The 18,010-nt window shown below is 32.2% G+C and overlaps 1 protein-coding gene across 1 annotated transcript; it reads right to left on the bottom strand.

The window, feature by feature from the left end:
- Nucleotides 1-523: 523 nt before the first annotated feature.
- On the bottom strand, nucleotides 524-6,822 carry LOC134712796 (uncharacterized). Its single transcript, XM_063574669.1, has 3 exons — nucleotides 6,739-6,822; nucleotides 6,071-6,163; nucleotides 524-5,478 (listed from the first exon to the last, which is right to left on the bottom strand). The coding sequence occupies exons 1-3, from the start codon at nucleotides 6,794-6,796 to the stop codon at nucleotides 818-820; spliced, it is 4,812 nt and encodes a 1,603-aa protein (XP_063430739.1). The 5' UTR covers nucleotides 6,797-6,822; the 3' UTR covers nucleotides 524-817.
- Nucleotides 6,823-18,010: the final 11,188 nt, after the last annotated feature.

The following is an 18,010-nucleotide window of genomic DNA, read 5'->3' on the forward strand; positions in this document are numbered from 1 at the left end:
GTATTCTTAGGGTAAAATCATCATTGATAAATACAAAAATCGATGTTTCTCTAATTTTTGCAAAAATAAGAATGCGTTTTGCTTGTAAGTCTGTACTTTTTCAAACGAAATCAACTTTCCTTTGATACTATGGTTTGAAACAATTGGATATACTGTTTTTTTTTATTGTGTATAAGATATTATAGTACCGATTCAGGAATGTGACAGTTGTTTTCCATTCGTTTGTTGTATGAGCTTTTATATTTTGCCATTTGATTACAAACTTTCCGATTAGAATTTATCTTGGAGTTTGGTATTTTTGTTACATAAGTTTTAATACTTGGAGTTGATTTCCCTATATTTTCAGAGTAATTAAATGGACAAAATATATACTTTCTTATGAATTATAATGGGTTTTTTTTATACATCAATGATACGTAACCAAATCTGAAAATTTCGTTGGATTGGCAGTTACAGTTGAACGTAAGTGTTGAAGCGATCATACATGTAAATCAGTTAATTTATACAATAAAAATAACCCGTGATAATTTCTTTTAAATTTCAAATCATATCACTACTTATCCCTACCATTCTATTTTAATTAGCACTTACGACTTAACAATTAAGAATTTTATTCCATAAATAAGCATTAAGCATGTGTACGAGCTATGTATTCAACTTGTTTTATGTATTATCTCTTCACATTATAGCAAGAAAGTATTTTCAATGCCAAAATAAAAGTTAAACCAGTTTAACCCGTACTTATAATTCAATATACATCTGAACACGCTTTTTGTAACAAGTATCCTCAGTGATAGTTGTACAACTTCCGAAATCATCAATCGTTCAGTTGTGGTAGTGACTCCTTTAATATAATTTTCTCTGGATTTATCTCATTCCTGATCATTTTAGCGAGACTATCCATTGCATCATTGTGTTTCGGTATATAATCTACGGCAGTTTGATTGTCAATGTCTTTTGTTTCTGTGTCTATTCCATGAGAAATTACCAAATTAATCAGTTCTATAACAGGATGTATATACATGTAGTGTTCAGATTTTGCAGCTAAGTACGAATGAACAAGAACATGTAAAACCGATTCATGCTTAGCGTTTACAATATCAATGTTGGCACCATTTGCCAATAAAATTCGCATTATTGAAATTCGAAGCGAAGAACAGTTGAGCAGATCATATTTATTATCTCTAGAATTGATAAAGCACACTTGATGGAGAACACTGTTCATGTCGTTATCTTGAGAATTGATATCTGCCTGAATTTGTTCTGTTGTTGTTGTAGATAAATAATAAAGAAGGATGTTGACAGTTTCCGATTTCATTCTAGAGACGAGTGTGTGAAGAAAGTTGCGTCCTAAATGGTCTCTGAAACGAACATCCCCACCCAGTTTCAAAATTTGTTTGATTATTTCTAGTTCCCCTATTCCTTCATCATGTTCATAATAGAAAATTACATTTTGAAGAGGAGTTCTGCCGATAGAATCAGTTTCATTGATCTTTGTATAATGTAAAGTTTCGAGGACTAATGAATCAGATAAATGTGCTTTTAATGTCAATATAAAGGCGTCGTTGTTATCCATATTTTCAAATAGTTTGCGAAATAAATGTACTGAACTTTTAATTTGTTTAGGCGACCTCAGCTGTTCAATAAAGATTTGAAAAACGGTGAGTCCATTTTCATCGCACTGCCTGAAGTCTGTATCATCATGCCCCATAATGAATTCTAGTGTTTTATATTTAGTAGGTGATGCGGTTACAGCCCATATCAATGGGCATCCATCAGAGAGGCTGCTCCCATGTTGTAGCAAAAGCTTAAGACATTCCAAAATTACATTATCATCTCCGTCTGCCTGAAGACATTCACAAATCGAATATTTTCCAACAGCATTTGCACCTTTGTCTAATAAGAATTTAATGACGAGTGCCCTATTTAGACTTGGTGCTTGCTTTAGTGTCCAAGATAGAAATGTTTCTCCTGTTTTTGATTTTAGATTGACATTCAAATTTTGTTTAAATAGGTTATCAATGTATTTGATTATTGTATTTTTTTCTATCAATTTCTTAACACCGAATCCGAATAATGAATGTAGATTGTTGTGTGTGAAAAAAATGTTTCGTTCTTGTTGTGTCAAGTGAGAATACATGAATGTCAAAATGATTCCACTATTTAAAAGAGTTTTTTGCTTCATGGCAATTTCCACAATGTCTTTCTCTATGTCTTTTAGTGCATCAACTTTCATAATCACAAATACAATTAAGTTTGGATCTGTCGTCATATTTAGACAATGCTCCAAAAAGGAAATAATCAATTGACTATCAGTCAACAGAAATGATAAAGTCTGTTTAATATCAGTAAGTACATCTTCATCCATTTTCTTAAAATACGAAAATGTTTTACAGATATACTGCATTAGCCTATCTGCCATAGATGATTTTTTCGAATCCACAGTTCGCAAAAATAGAAGTTTTAAGATCTTCGTCTTAGGACAACATCGGCATTGCATCAATATGTGCTGTGGCATCTCGCTTGTATAGTTGTGTATGTTTGGATCAGACCCTGATTCCAATAAAGTTTTTACTACATTTTCATGGTTTTGTTTTAGTTTGTTTTTTGTTGAACATAAACATGCCAGATGAAGAGCAGTATCGCCGTTAACGTCTTGGATATTTAAAATGTCTCTCATATCATTCTTGTTTTCTGTTGACAATTTCTCAGCATGATTGAGTACAATCTGAAGCAGTTTCGATACTTCTTTCAACCGACGTTGTGGTAAAATAATGTAATGAATTATCGTTCGTTTTTCACCATCCTGAATACTAATGTCGTATCCATTGTCGAGACATAGTTGAAGGAGATCCGGTGATAGACGCCCTTCTGATGCACGTTTCATCACCACAGTGAAATCTTGTGTAGGCAGAAAGTCGTCATAATAATTATAATCTTCAATCTCTGTGTATGGTAGACTCGTGTCTTCAGTGTTACCATCTGTTGAACTCTTATCGGTCGATTTATCATAGGAAGCTTCCGAAAAATCGTTGCCTCGTTTCACATATTCTGTCAAATAATCATATCTAGCTTCCTTCAATTTTAAATATTCTACCGATCCAATGTACGTACTTCTTTCAACCGATTGTTCTGATGTGCCCCTTCGTTTTGGTATTTCTAGTAACAATTCTTCACTTATTTGCCTTTGTGTTTTAAATGGACATTGTACGTTTAAATTTGCATTGTATTTTATAAGTATTTTAAGAACGTCTGATGAAGCTGCAAAAATGGCATGTAGACCTAAATCATTTGTTTCATTAACTAATGTTCTTGTGTCCGGACATATTTGAAGAATATGTGCGATGATTGTCGAATCCCTCTGTACATGTAACAAAGTATCACCATTTGATTTATCTACAACTCTAGAAGCCCCGAGATCTAATAACTTTGTTATAACATCGACGTTATTTGCATAGTATAATGGAGTTCGTTTTTTCTGGTCAAGAATTTCAGTAGGCATATTTTTATCATTAACCAAGAAATCAACAATTCCCGGGTCTTCAGCATGATGCAGCAGGCTTTTTCCATTCTCGTCTTTTTTGTTAAAGTCGACGTATGCTTCTATAAGTCGCATCATATCTAAAGTTTTAGGGTGGACAAACACTGTAAGTTTTTCATTTTCAGTCATTTTTGAAAGAAGAAGACTAGTAACTAGAAATTGATTTGTTTCAATCGCGTAATAAACAGCAGGTAATTGTCTTATGTCTACTGCATGAATATTAACTCCATTTTGCACAAGAGCTTCTACTAGATTGAAATTCTCCTGCTGTACGGCGTGAATTAATGGTCTCTGCATCTTTTCTTTTTCCTGAAAATGACAACCTCTTTTTATCAATTCTTCAATATACCGTATTTTTTTGCTATTTTTCCCACAAACAGCCGACTGAACTGGAGTCCATCCTTTTTGGTCATGGACCGCCAAGCAGTCTGATGTATATGTTTGAAATCTTCTTTCTGAGTGTATTGAACTGTTTATGTCCGCCCCTAAATTTAACAACCCATCTATGATATTGATATTGAATCCGAACCAGCAAGAAGGAACTAATGCTGCTGATGCTTGTGTTCGCAGCCAGAATGTATCTTTAATATTTGAATACAATTCTCTTTCTAAAATACACATGCAAAGATGTTGAGCCCCACATGATGCGGACCAGTACAACAAAGATCCATTTAAAGTTGACCTGTATGCTCTTTCAGTTATTTGGATAAAAAAATGGCTTTTTGTATTGGAATGTAGTTTTGAAATAAACATTTTGGAAAACCTTGCATCGTTACTTGCCGGATGTTCGCAAATGCTTCGGATATTTCCTATACTAAGTTCTCTAATAAATCTTGTTGCTAGATCATCGTAACGGTCTGGCTTTAAAATTATCATATCTGTAATATATGCATTGTAATCATCTGTACGAATTCGGGTTGAAATAAAGTCAAAAGGAACATTCATAATAGCTTCACGTGGTAATATTTTGCTGAAAGATATGCAAACTGCCTCTACAATATAATCATGTCGAAACGTATAGGTTCCTATGGAGTCAACTCTACTAACATAAACGTATTCTACTTGGTGCAATGCATCATTTAAAATGGCGCAGTATTCTTCTTTTGGGAAATACTTGATTTTCTGTAAAAGACTTATAACCTCATTGTCACTTTCACATGTGTCCAACGTAGTACCTCTGATTCTACCGCCTTTGAGTAGCAGGTATAATAAAAACACGTATATTTTTGGATCTAATTCTCGTAAGCTATCGACATCATCTCTTATGGTTTTAATTGGGTCTATGAAAAAATCGACACCTTTATTAAACCATTTTTTGTTCCGGACGAAAAAATAAGCACAGTTGGCAAAACCTTGACAGGTTACTTCGGCAACTTCTTTTGCAATTTTCATTTTATCAATTCCGTCGATGTTTTCTTTTGGTTGAAATCTGTCAATATGCTTTAAAATAATATCATGCTTTTCTCCCATTGACAATCCAACTTCTGTAAAATCTATGGTATAGGCTCCGTTTAAGAGCCAATATTGTTTCATTCTATCTTTGACAGATACAAAGGGATCTTTCCTTGATGTCATGATGAGAAAATTGTTCTTTTTGTTAAAAATATTAGATTTTATGAAATTCTGGATTTCAACAATACGCCATTGTAGATCCGAATTGTCAATTTGAAACGCATCATCCATGAGAAAAACTGTATTTTCACAGCATTCAAAATCATGAAAGGCAGAACTTGCTGTAATTTCTTTAAAAACAAGTCCTTTTTGAGTTAAATCATAAATGAGTTTCATTGCTAAAAACGTCTTTCCTTCCCCTGACAATCCAGTTATAACTTCGAAATTATTTTCAAATAAGATGTGGAGTGCTTTCCTATATCTCTCTGTCTCCACAAAAACATCTTGCATTTCTTTAAATCTTTCAATTAAAAATGCTTCATCTTCTACAAAGTATAAAACATAAAGTTGCATTGAAATATATTAACACAAACGTTGTTTTTATCAGTCTCAAAATAAGGCCTTCATAAGAAACAAACACTAATAGACATTTAACTCATTTGTAGAAAATGCCTGTACTAAGTGAGGTATATGACAGTTGTTATCCTTTAGGTTCATGTGTTTCAGCTTAAATTTTAATTTTGCCATTTGGTTAGGGACTTTTCATTTTGGATTTTCCTCGTGTCCCGTTTCTTTTTTTTTTGTCATTTCACTTTTTTTGCATGCTGATAGCTAGCTGGTGAAAAATTTTGTTTTATGTGAATGCTCAACTTCTGCAGTAAAGAGATGATCAAAGATACCATGTTTATAATTTAATCATGTTAAGTAGTATTCATAAATAGATAAACATTGATATATTACATTCATGTATTCTGCAAAGTACATTCGTAAATGTGGTTGTACCAAGACAGATATATGTTGTATATAAATTGTCACTATACCAATACGTTAATATTTTAATAGTTATTTAAGATTACTAGTAGTAGTAGATAAATTAATTGAAATAAGTCTTTGAAAACAAATTACAGCCCAGTATACCTTCTTGTATAATACTTGTCTCTATATCAGACTCAATTTGCTCTCTTTCGTAAATCATACTTTCCTCAGTGTTACTTAATTGTAGATCAGTTCCTGCATAATACAAAAAAAAAATATGTTAACAAAAGTGAACTTACACGATCTTCTAGACATGATTCCTATTTTCAAATATGTCCAAATCAAGTTTGTAAAACAAAAAAGAAGATGTGGTATGATTTCTTATGAGACAATTAGCCCGATATGATAACGAAAAACTGGAGAGGGCTTACATAGGCTATGCCTGTTGCCCAATCCAATTCAATTTATTTGAATAAAATATTGTTTAAACTAAACTGAAAAACTGTTTAAACCGAAGGGGAAAAAATGATTTATTTAAATAAAAAATGAACGAAAAACTAATATGTAACCATAAACAAACGACATCCACTGAATAACATGCTCCTGGCTTGGGACAGGTACATACGTACACAATGTGGATATGTTAATCATGTTACCGGGATCTAATATTGACCCTAACATTGGACAGTTGTATAACAGATCAACATAAGAGCGAACTATAAAAATCATTTGAATAAGGTTAACTCAACAGATGACCATGGCAATTTCAAGATACTAGTATGGACAGATTGTAAATCCATGAATGGGTATAAGTGTATAATTTTACAAACCTCCGTTATCTTGAAAACACCCAACATTCATGATACCCTGGCCTCCAGTGTTCACCATTAAATTTTCGGCTTTGTGGATATTGATTTCCCCTACTAAAATTTAAAAAAAATAGGTGTAAAATGTTATCTGTTTTAAAAAAAGTATGAAATTTCTAAAGAATTGATTTTTCTGTGTATCTATTTATTGAATATTGTACAACAAATTAGATAATAATTACAGTTAGCGCATTCAATAGTATCGGCTCTTCAGAGAGTTAATTGACGTTGATATATGCAAAGTATCTTCAGACAGTCCATGGATATCACGGTTTGAAAAGCCGATACTACAACTGCATCTTATTTTAAATTCAACATAAAATTGAGAATGGAAATGGGGAATGTATCAAAGAGACAACAACCCGACCATAGAAAAAACAACAGCAGAAGGTAACCAACAGGTCTTCAATGTAACGAGAAATTTCCGCACCCGGAGGCGTCCTTCAGCTGGCCCCTAAACAAATACATACTAGTTCAATGATAATGAACGCCATACTAATTTCCAAATTGTACACAAGAAACTAAAATTAAAATAATACAAGACTAACAAAGGCCAAAGGCTCCTGACTTGGGACAGGCGCAAAAATGCGGCGGGGTTAAACATGTTTATGAGATCTCAACCCTCCCCTATACCTCTAGCTAATGTAGAAAAGTAAACGCATAACAATACGTACATTTAAAATTCAATTCAAGAGAAGTCCGAGTCTGATGTAAGAATATGCAATCTTTAATGACAACAGTATCGTAACTATATCCCTTCTTAATAAGTCTATTTAAAGGTTTGGTTAGTTTCTGCGGTGAATACTGATTTTTTTGTGCTTTATAAAGAATATTTCCATGAAAAATTGGATGTGAAATACCTAAACGTATAAGAAGTCTGCATGTTGAGCTATATTTACGAATGATGTCCTTATACCGATGATAAAATTTAGTAAATGTTTTGACTAGTTTGTGATATCGAAAACCCTGGTGTAATAATTTTTCAGTAATACATAAATTTTTCTCGTTAAAATCTAAAACGTTGTTACATACACGAGCGAATCGTACAAGTTGAGATATATAAACACCGTAAGATAGTGACAAGGGAACGTCACCATCTAAAAATGGATAATTAACGATAGAAAATGAAAAATCATCTCTTTATCATAAATTTTAGTATTAAGCTTTCCGTTAGTGGTATAGATATCAAGATCGATCGAGGAAAGGGCAGTGGTCATTGTTAGTATACGCTTTATTTAAAGTAAGTTCAACATGATAAATTTCTTTAGTATACATACTGAAGTCGTCATTATTGAGAGCCAAAATGTCATCCAAATATCTAAAAGTATTATCAAATTTGTTTATCAGATGTTGTTTCGATGGGTCTTTGCTGATTTTTGTCACAAATTGTAACTTATAGCATTACAAAAACAGGTCCGCAACTGGTGCACAGTTAGTCCCCATTGGAATTCCGATAATCTGACGATATACGGAATCTCCAAAGCGAACAAAAATGTTATCTGGTAAAAATTCAAGGGCATATATATTATCAAAGCATGTCCAATTGACATAGTTTTTTTGTTTATTGCTACTAAAAAATGACCTAAAACAGTTTGAACATATATATTCACATTCTGACTTTTTAAATGCTCATTCAATTAGGTGGGTGAATTTTTTCTTAATGAGAATGCGAGGCAATGTGGTATACAGGGTAGAAAAATCAAAACTTTGAAAATTCAAAATCACTAATATAAGCATGCAATTTATCAAGTACTTCCAACGAGTTCTTGACACTCCAAAAGTAATTAATTCCACTATTAGCGTAAGCCTTATATGCACAATTTGAACATGTATACATGAAAGAACCTGATATAAGTAATTTACAGTAACACATCGTTCTCAACTATCCTCGTTATATTGCCAAAATGGCCTTCAAAGGAACATTACTAAAACAACAGTATTGTCATAAACTAAACGAAAAATTCTTAAAAGTTGGAATATTTAACGATTCATTGCTTCATTGCTAGATCTGATTTTTTTAAACTGTAAGGTAAGCTGCAAAAGTTTTATAGAAGTTTCAGATATAACCTAGATTGAAGTGAACAAATTTAACAAGCTATTTATTTTTCATAACATTGTAAATATTTTATATTATTATAACGGAACTTAATTATGTTGAAATTGTTGCAGACAATTCTTTATTGCATGAAATAAATGTGCGTTAAGACTGAAGATGTGGTCTATGTTAAGTTATATTTGTTAGATAATTTTAAGTGAATACAGACCTTCTTAGAGACGTACACGTGTTTGAAGTTAAGTGGGTCCACATTATCTGCTATCTCAGTATATCCAGTCAGCATATGATTGAGACGTACTAGGATAAATATATCTAGAAAAGTGCATACAAGTAATAAAATTGAGAATGGAAATGGGGAATGTGTCAAAGAGACAACAACCCGACCAAATAAAAAAACAACAGCAGAAGGTCACCAACAGGTCTTCAATGTAGCGAGAAATTCCCGCACCCGGAGGCGTCCTTCAGCTGGCCCCTAAACAAATATATACTAGTTCAGTGATAATGAACGCCATACTATCAGTTTAGGGCAGCACCAAATACTGTAATAAAAGTATAAACTGAAAAATAGTTACCATCCCCAGTTACATGGACATGATGGACATGTATCGTCTGTACATTTTGAGTGTTGAGTGTAGACACTGAGGTAGGACCTGAAAGTAAAAATTTCAAAATGTATGCATGTTTACCTTGTTTTTTTTCTCACAAGCCTACTTTATTTTATTTTTGAAAGTCCTAAACTACTAACTCTTGATAAAGAAGTAGTTACATTGTTGATCATCAACATGGATTTTTAAAACATCTATATCGAAACAGAAATAACCAACAACTTTGTACAAATCAAAGTTAGGCTAAATAGGTGCTGGCAGATTCGTGTACTAAAAAAGTAAAATAACAAAAATGTCGAACTCCGAGGGAGATTCAAAACGGAAAGTCCGTAATCATATGGCTAAATTGAAAGCTGAAATACATCAAACGAATTGATAACAACTCTTGTGTTCCTGACTTGGTACAAGAAAATGGTGGATTAAATCTGATTTCATAGGTAGAAAAACCGCTGACTTGTCTGACAGGCCCCGAAAATTTCATTGTATTGACAACTACGTAAGAGCAAAACAAAGACTCAATAGGAAAAAATGTCACAAATAGTCAGATACAGTTGATTTCAATTCGGAATGAGATTAGAAACCAAATCATGTTGAACATGTTGAACTTTAAGTAAATGTCACCGTTCGAAATTCAATGATAAGCAACATCCATATTGCAAAGCAAACTATAAAAGGCCCATACTAGTCCAGTCAATCTAGCATAAATTTGACCCTAACCCGAAAGTAATTGCTACAGAAGATTTTCAAGTTTTAATCTTAAGCATTTAATCTTAAGCATTATACCCCAAATATACACAGAAAAAGTCCCATAAAATCTAACTTGAGGGGTACTAAAAAAATCACCATTTAAAATCCCTATGGAGATTTGCATTGAAAAGGGAGATAACTCTTGCAAAAAAAGGCAGAAACATCAATAAAAATTAATATAACTTTACCGCTTCTATTCATCAGAATGTATTGATTCTTGATTTTTAGCAGTCTTTAGAGTATAACAAACAACTCTTAAGGTGTTTTCATATCTTTTATCAAGCTATAATCTAGATTTCGTAATTCAGTAGTTGACCATTTATTGAATTATTCAACATGTCAAGGTAAAGAATCTCAAATTTAATCAAAATAATTAAGCATGCATTCTTTTTTTTGTGGTTCAAAGTTTCTTTAGATAAGTAAGTTGCTGAAAAAATATAACATACTGATATAAACAATACCAAATTTTCACATTATTATTTTCAAAATGGTCACAAAGCTTCAAATTTGCAATTTCTTGAATGCAAAATGCACGAAAAAAATAAAACTACCCATAACACTTCCGTTTTGTACATTTCATGAGCAGAAGATTATATAATTCAGTCAAATACAAACATATAACCCCATCAAAGTATTATTCTTTACATAAATTTAAAGAAAAACAACCAAAAACTGACCAAAAAAGACTCATTTTTGCAAGAGTCGTCTCCCCTTTAATGTTAATTCCATAGGAATTTAAAAATGCTGATTTTGAGTTTTCCTCAAGTTAGATTTTATGGGACTTTTTTTCTGTGTATATAAAGGACATATTGCTATAGATTAGAACGAAAACATTTTCTGTTGCAATTAGTTTGAGGTTAAATTTTAGTTTGACTGGACTATAGCTATACATGACAAAGAGAGAAAAATTAACGTCCTCATTTATCTACAAACAATACACGTTTGTATTTGGCAGATTTGTTCGCGAAATATTGTAGTGTATCAAGTATGGTTACGCCTATTTAACAATGTAATGTATGTTTTAAGCTTGCTATCCTATTTATTGTAACTAACATTCGAATAAACATGTTTATTTCATAATTTTGATGACATTCATATTTTAATCAATGAACTTGTCCTGTTAATGTCAAAGTACAGGGTCAAGTATTTGATAAGTTATTATGATTCTTACGTGAAGTATTTGTAATAGTTTAACCTATTTAAAATTAATTATTCAGCGAGAAATCGTCCAATTTATTTTCGTTAGGGACAAGTTGCACACACACAGTTGAAATATAGATTTTTTTCGCCCTCATTGCTGACGGTAGAAACATATATTGCGACGCTCCGTTCTAAACAAATGAAAATAAAGTGTAACTTTCTAGATTTTTTTTTTTTTATCTTGGACATAAATGTTGTTTTACAGCCCAGTTTTCATATAAATAAAATATATTATATTTATTAATTGAAATAGTATTTGTTTAAATGATAAATCTTTTTTTTAAAGTGAAAGAAGAAACAAATTTTGTGAAATGTTTTGTAAATACGGGTCTAATAATCCATTTAAATGGAACCTCAAATTAAAAAAAAAAAAGCATACGTTTTTCATTATTAAACTTATGTACATATAATTTTATCCGAAGAAAATTATTTTATTTGTCCACATTAAGAAGAAGTTAACATGTTTTATTGCTTGGTTCCAGGAAGCTATTCGCCAAACATTTTTTCCGTATGCCAATTTACCTTAGTGTGACCCTTTCGTAAAAATGTGGTGACCGCTATACGCATGGATCTGTCACTGACATAGGCTTTTATCTGGTTATTCATGTTAAACACGTGCTCAATATCCATTTTTTTTGTGTTAATTGTTGACAAACGGGTGACAATCGTTAAATTTCGGCTTCAAAACACGAACTTTCGTCACCTGCAATATTTTCACACTGACCGATTGAAAAAAAATAACGATTATACGAAATCTATGCGAAAAAATTTCGACATATTTGTCTTTGTAAACGAAAACGATTTACTTTTTTGAACTGAGGATCTTTACATGATAGGATAATCATTTGTTTAATTTTTTGTGGTCGACAGTAATAAGTATAATGTTATAGAAAAATTACTGTTCAGAAGATATCTTAGTCTATATTTTGACCTCTTCGATCCTTAATAACTTGGATTTAAAATTCTGCAATTTAAACAGTCAGAGAATTAAAATCAGCTTTAAGACAAAATGAGACGAACGTAGTAATTCTATTATGAACACTTAAATAATACGAATTCTATCCCTTGTTATTTTTTAAACTGCATATTTTGATTCACGTTCAATAAGCAGAAAGATACCCGACTTCAACTGACAGGAAAGACATCGCAAAATAACATCTACAACCTACTGAGAAATAAATAAGTTCGTATTGCACACTGAGATCTCAATTCAATCATTGAATGGCTACAGAAGACAATTACAATAGTTTCAATTGGATGAATAGATCTCTGTATTTAAATATCCCGTTATTGTGTTATTGTGCGGTGATAACTTATTGTATTATTGTTTTTTCTTTTTTTCTTTTTTCTTTTGTGCTTTGTCTTTGTGCCTTATGTGTATCTTTGTTTCACATGACTTGTCTCGGTACTTGAACATCCCGTCATTGTGTTATTGTACTGTTGTTTAATTTTGTATTTTCGTCTGTCGTTGTTTCTAATATGCTTTGCATATATACATTTTTGTTACATATTTGTTTGTTTTCATAGTGATTAAGATTATAAGTCAATGCTGACTGCTGTACCCCAATATTTGGCATGCTTACCTATCATGTTTATCATGTTTATGTTGATCACACATCGTTGTCAATATATTCGAATGTCATGCCACTGACATGCAAGTGAGAGGTGAAGAAGCTATTAAACGAAATTTAATCCACAATTTTCTACATAATAAAATGCCTATATCAAGTGAGGAATGATAGTTGTTATCCATTCGTTTGATGTGTTGAGATTTTGATTTTGACATTTGATTTTCTAAGGTGTTCGGGTTCTTTTGTTGGTGATTTCAATTTTGTGTAACATTTTTAAAAGGAGCTGTATTTTTCCTTTGTCTATTGTCGGACATACCTTAAGTGGTTTGTGTAGTGATGACTTTAAGTGGCACAAATTCCTCAATTTACAATTGGTGTCTTCCGTTCTTTGCATTAATAATAGTATAATTAAATTTCATACCAAAGTATCCTCCTTGAAAAATAATTAAGTGGACCTTTATTGGGGTTTTAACATTTCTATCTTTGTTATATTGTAGAATGCGATCATTTGCTATTATTTTTTTTGCATCATATATACATACCTTTTGAAGACTCGTTATCCTTTTCCATTGTATTCGTCGTCAGTCAGTGTGTACCTGTGAAATATTCAGTTCATATTTGTGTAATGAAGATGTGGGATTTATTGATATTTTGACAAAAATATTCATGGTATGGCTATTTTAGGTCAAAATAGTTATAAATAACTTTTCGTCCATATGAGATTTACTTAATTTGTATACATAGACCCATTGACCCATTCTTAAAAACCATATCGTGTGCCCTATCGATTTTCTATATAATGTGCTTAATCGTATCGTTAAATTGATGAATATCATTGGCGTATATTCAAAAATCGAGTGCTAATAGGCAAACTAAAATTAGAGAACGGAAACTTAATTTGGGGACTAACAGACGGACGGACGGGCGGAAGGAAGAGAAAATGCATTTAATGCACCCTCCACCGCGACTGAGGCATGAAAATGACTGAGGAAAATAATCAGCATTACCAATAAGATAAGGGAAGAGGAATTTGATTTCCAATAAAAGATCCATTGGCATTATGGGTTAATTAAAGACAATATACAAGAAAATTAACTCAAAGTAATGAAATCAAATTGGGTTAATAATATATATTGTCATATAAAACACTATGCTTAGTGTTACGAGATAAAATCATGTTTTATAATGTCACTGAAAGTGTAATATAAAAAAAACTCACCGTATAAATCATACGCCTTCATATATATAAGGACACTGTCTGTTGAAAGTATTGTCTTTCGTTTTTCCGCTTTCCTTACAGTACACAAACAGCTTGTTCCAGTAGCACGTAATTGTTACTGTTATCACAACAGAAAAACTGACGAGAAATATCACGTATCATACTTATCAAGAAAATTTTCGTTTATCTTAGTACAGAAATGTTTTATATGTCGGCCATTTATTTCAACTTATTTAAATCGATTTATAGGTCATCGTCGGGTATTTATAGCGGGGCTTCCTCGTCGATAATTATTGTTTAAATGCTCAAAGGTTAGACTGCAATTAAACTGCTCATGTGAAACTAACAAAACGTAATAAAATTTAGCCATGTTACGGCTTTTTAAAGATAGTATAGCCGACTATATACATTTTAAACATTGTCATTTTGGAGACTTTTATAGCCGACTATGAGGTATGGGCTTTGCTCATTAATGAAGGCCGTACGGTGACCTAGAGTTGATAATTTATGTGTCATTTTCGTCTCTTGTGGAGAGTTGTCTAATTGTCAATCATTCCACATCTTCTTTTTTATATATACAGTTGTTGCTTAAATCCACTTCATTTGGACAGTGATTGACGGTTGTCTTATATTGGCAATCCTACCACATCTTTAAAAACAACCAATATTTTATGATGTAAATGTCAGAGATACTTTCTCTTTGAACAATGTCGTTCCCTGTTACTTTCTCTTTGAACAATGTCGTTCTCTGTTACTTTCTCTTTGAACAATGCCGTTCTCTGTTACTTTTTCAAAAAAGAACCGGGAATAAAAGAAAGTAAGTAGCATATATTAAGTGTTATATTTCTGGTAGTGAAAGCTTGCTGATGATAATGAAATATCGGGTACTTCTTTTTTGGTTTTAAGGGAACCTCGATGGCCGAGTGGTCTAAGTTATTACAACTGTCACGATCTTTTCAAATCGACTTCATTTATGGAGAACTGGGTCGGTATCCCCTAGAAATAGTTATACAAACTAATATTTATAGATTATCATTGATTATCTCAACGAGATTGATTTTCTCGCTTGAGCTGGTACAGCGAAAGTGAGAAAAGCAATCGAGTTGAGATGACCAATGATAATCTTTTTATCGCTATTTTACCTATGACGACGTTGTCAATTTCAATGTCAATTTCGTTAGCAATGCCACGTGACCTCCTTAGTTTCTAGCAATAATTTTTCCATCTCAAGCGAGAAGCATGATATGAAAATTATCACAAAAAAAGATCAAAGGAAAAAAGCACAAAATAGCGATAATGTATCTTATTGGACAAAGTTAATTACTGGCAAAGGAAGTGAGCTCGCTACTGTTATGTTTAGAAACCTTTTTACGTTGGCACAAGAAACAGCATTTAGATCACGATTATTATCAATCAAAAACAGAAATCTAAACTTCGAAAATTGTGCCAACATGGAGGTTGTGAGTGATTCGAACAGCGGTATACTACTGTTGCCTTTGTTTTATTAAACTTGTGCTGTATCTTATGCATGATTTTGGTACCTTCAGAAGAAGTAGCCCGGTTTTTTCATTTGCTCTATTCATGGTTAAAATTTTAGTGACTTTATACGAGTTGATATGCCGTGGATTAAAATTTCCAGGTTATGACATTTGTGTTCCCAAGGTATATATACAATGTAGTTGGTAGATTTTTCAAGCTTAGTCCATTTTTCCATGTCACTTATTATGTAAAGCTATTTTTCCAGTCAGCAAAGTTTCTGTTTTATATAACTATCAAGACGCCTCTTTCTAGTTGTGTGTCTGGTTACTACGAGTATGAAGTTAGTTTGGAGACTTCATTACTCTATACTGTGATATTCAGTTGAAATATTGGCCTCACTTTTTACATGTTCCTCCTGTTGCTTATTATGATAAAGATAACAACTTCTTTGCTTCTTATTTGGTCGTGAATTGCATTTGCTTTAACTTTGAACTTGTTTGGCTTTTATACATTTTGAACTGATTGTCACTGATGAGTCTTATGTAGACGAAACACGCGTCTGTCGTATTAAATTATAATCCTGGTACTTTTGATAACTATTTAATGATTTTTTCATTAATTTCAAGTCTCATACACAGAATCTGATAAAGCTTTTAGTGAATTGATATTACTCGATAGGTTTTTACTAAAGCTGAGTCAGGAGTCTGCACTTAGAACATTGAACTATGAAGTATAAAAAAGATGTGGTATGATTGCCAATGAGACAACTATCCACAAAAGACCAAAATGACACAAACATTAACAATTATAGGTATGTATTTTCTGGATTTTCTTGTAGTTTTTGTTTGTGATGCCTTTGCATAATGAGTATACCAAAAAAACAAATTTCCTTGGAGAACAACACTTTGTATTTTTACTTATTTTTTCTTAAAGTGTCCTGTATCAAGTGAGGAATATGTAATTTGTTTCTATGTATTAAGCGTTTGTTTTTGTTGCAATTCAGTGTTCCTGTTGTTCTTTTGTTTTCCTTCTTTATTTGATGTGTGTTCACTCTATTTTAGTTTGTAAAAAGTAAAAACACAAAAATACTGAACTCTAAGGAAATTCAAAACGGAAAGTCAATATAATGGAATTTTATATGACTGTCATACAATTGAGAGGTTTAGCGCTATAAAACGGTTACTTTCCCTAATCAAATGACAAAATCAACAGCTCAAATGCATCAAACAAATCAATATCATCTGTTATATTTCTGACTTGGAACATGCATTTTCTCATGTAGAAAATGGTGGCTTGAACCTGGTGTAAGAGCTAGCTAAACCTCTCACTTGTATGACAGTTGCATCAATCCAGATTTGTGTTTTCTCTCAATCAATTTATAAATTCTGAACACCCGTATACTTCTGTTGCCTTTATTTAGCACACTATAGGCAATGGTGATTTCGGAATGCATATTTGTTTAAACTGTGCATGGATATTGCATGAAGCCAAGGTTTTTTTGTGAAGTTCTCTATAATCAATAAAAGTTCTTCAGAGGAGCTTTATCATTTGATTAGGGGCTTTTCATTTTTAGTTTTCCTCAGATTTCAGTATTGCAATACCTTTACAGTTACTCACTTTATGTGGAACTGAGAAACAGACCTTATAAAATTAAATCTGACCAAAGAACCTTGTGAATGAAGTCTAATTCAGATGATTCCAGGAAGACTGACATAAACAACTTAAAATCATGTTATGCAAAGAATATAGCTGTCCAATTGTTTTTTGAAAAAAGGTATTGCTTAGTTAACATAAAAAACAATTGATATATAACAAGATCCAAGGAAAGATAAATAACACTTTATCTTAGTTAAGGATATCATTTTACTTAAAATCTTTACATACAAAATATGTAAATTGTAATGGTATATCTATCAACAAGAAAGGCGCCTATACAATTTATCGGTCGTCCCACTGTCTATATCACTCTGTTCAGCTCTTAATATTATTCCGTATCATGTCTTTGTGACGTCAAATACGTTGACCCGGCCTTAATAACTTTGACCCGGACTTATCAGCGACGTCATAATGTTTGAACCGACGTTAATAACTTTGACCCGAACTTATCAAGTCATCTTTTATGTGCTGGTGAAACAAAGAAAAAACTTCTGAAACACGCAAATAAAGCCGATAAATCGATTATCAGATTATCTGCATATTGATATTGTAAAATATCAGCTGCTTGACATTATATGAAGCGCTTTTTGATCTCGTTCGCTACTCTCACTCGACAAAAGGCTTCATATAATGTCTCGCAGCTGATATTTTACGATATCAGCATGCAGATAACCTGATAATCGGTACATATCGTGTTAATAAA

Source organism: Mytilus trossulus, chromosome 3 (assembly GCF_036588685.1).
Source record: "Mytilus trossulus isolate FHL-02 chromosome 3, PNRI_Mtr1.1.1.hap1, whole genome shotgun sequence".
In the NCBI taxonomy this organism is placed as follows: Eukaryota; Metazoa; Mollusca; class Bivalvia; order Mytilida; family Mytilidae; genus Mytilus; species Mytilus trossulus.

Bases quoted from the DNA above. Each gene is read 5' to 3' on its own strand.
- LOC134712796 (XM_063574669.1), bottom strand. From the start codon at position 6,796: ATGGTGAACACTGGAGGCCAGGGTATCATGAATGTTGGGTGTTTTCAA. The intron at 6,164-6,738 runs GTTTGTAAAATT...TGTATTATGCAG, and splicing joins GTGTTTTCAAGATAACGGAG to GAACTGATCTACAATTAAGT. The intron at 5,479-6,070 runs GTATACTGGGCT...TATACTTTGTAG, and splicing joins GACAAGTATTATACAAGAAG to AAGATGAAGCATTTTTAATT.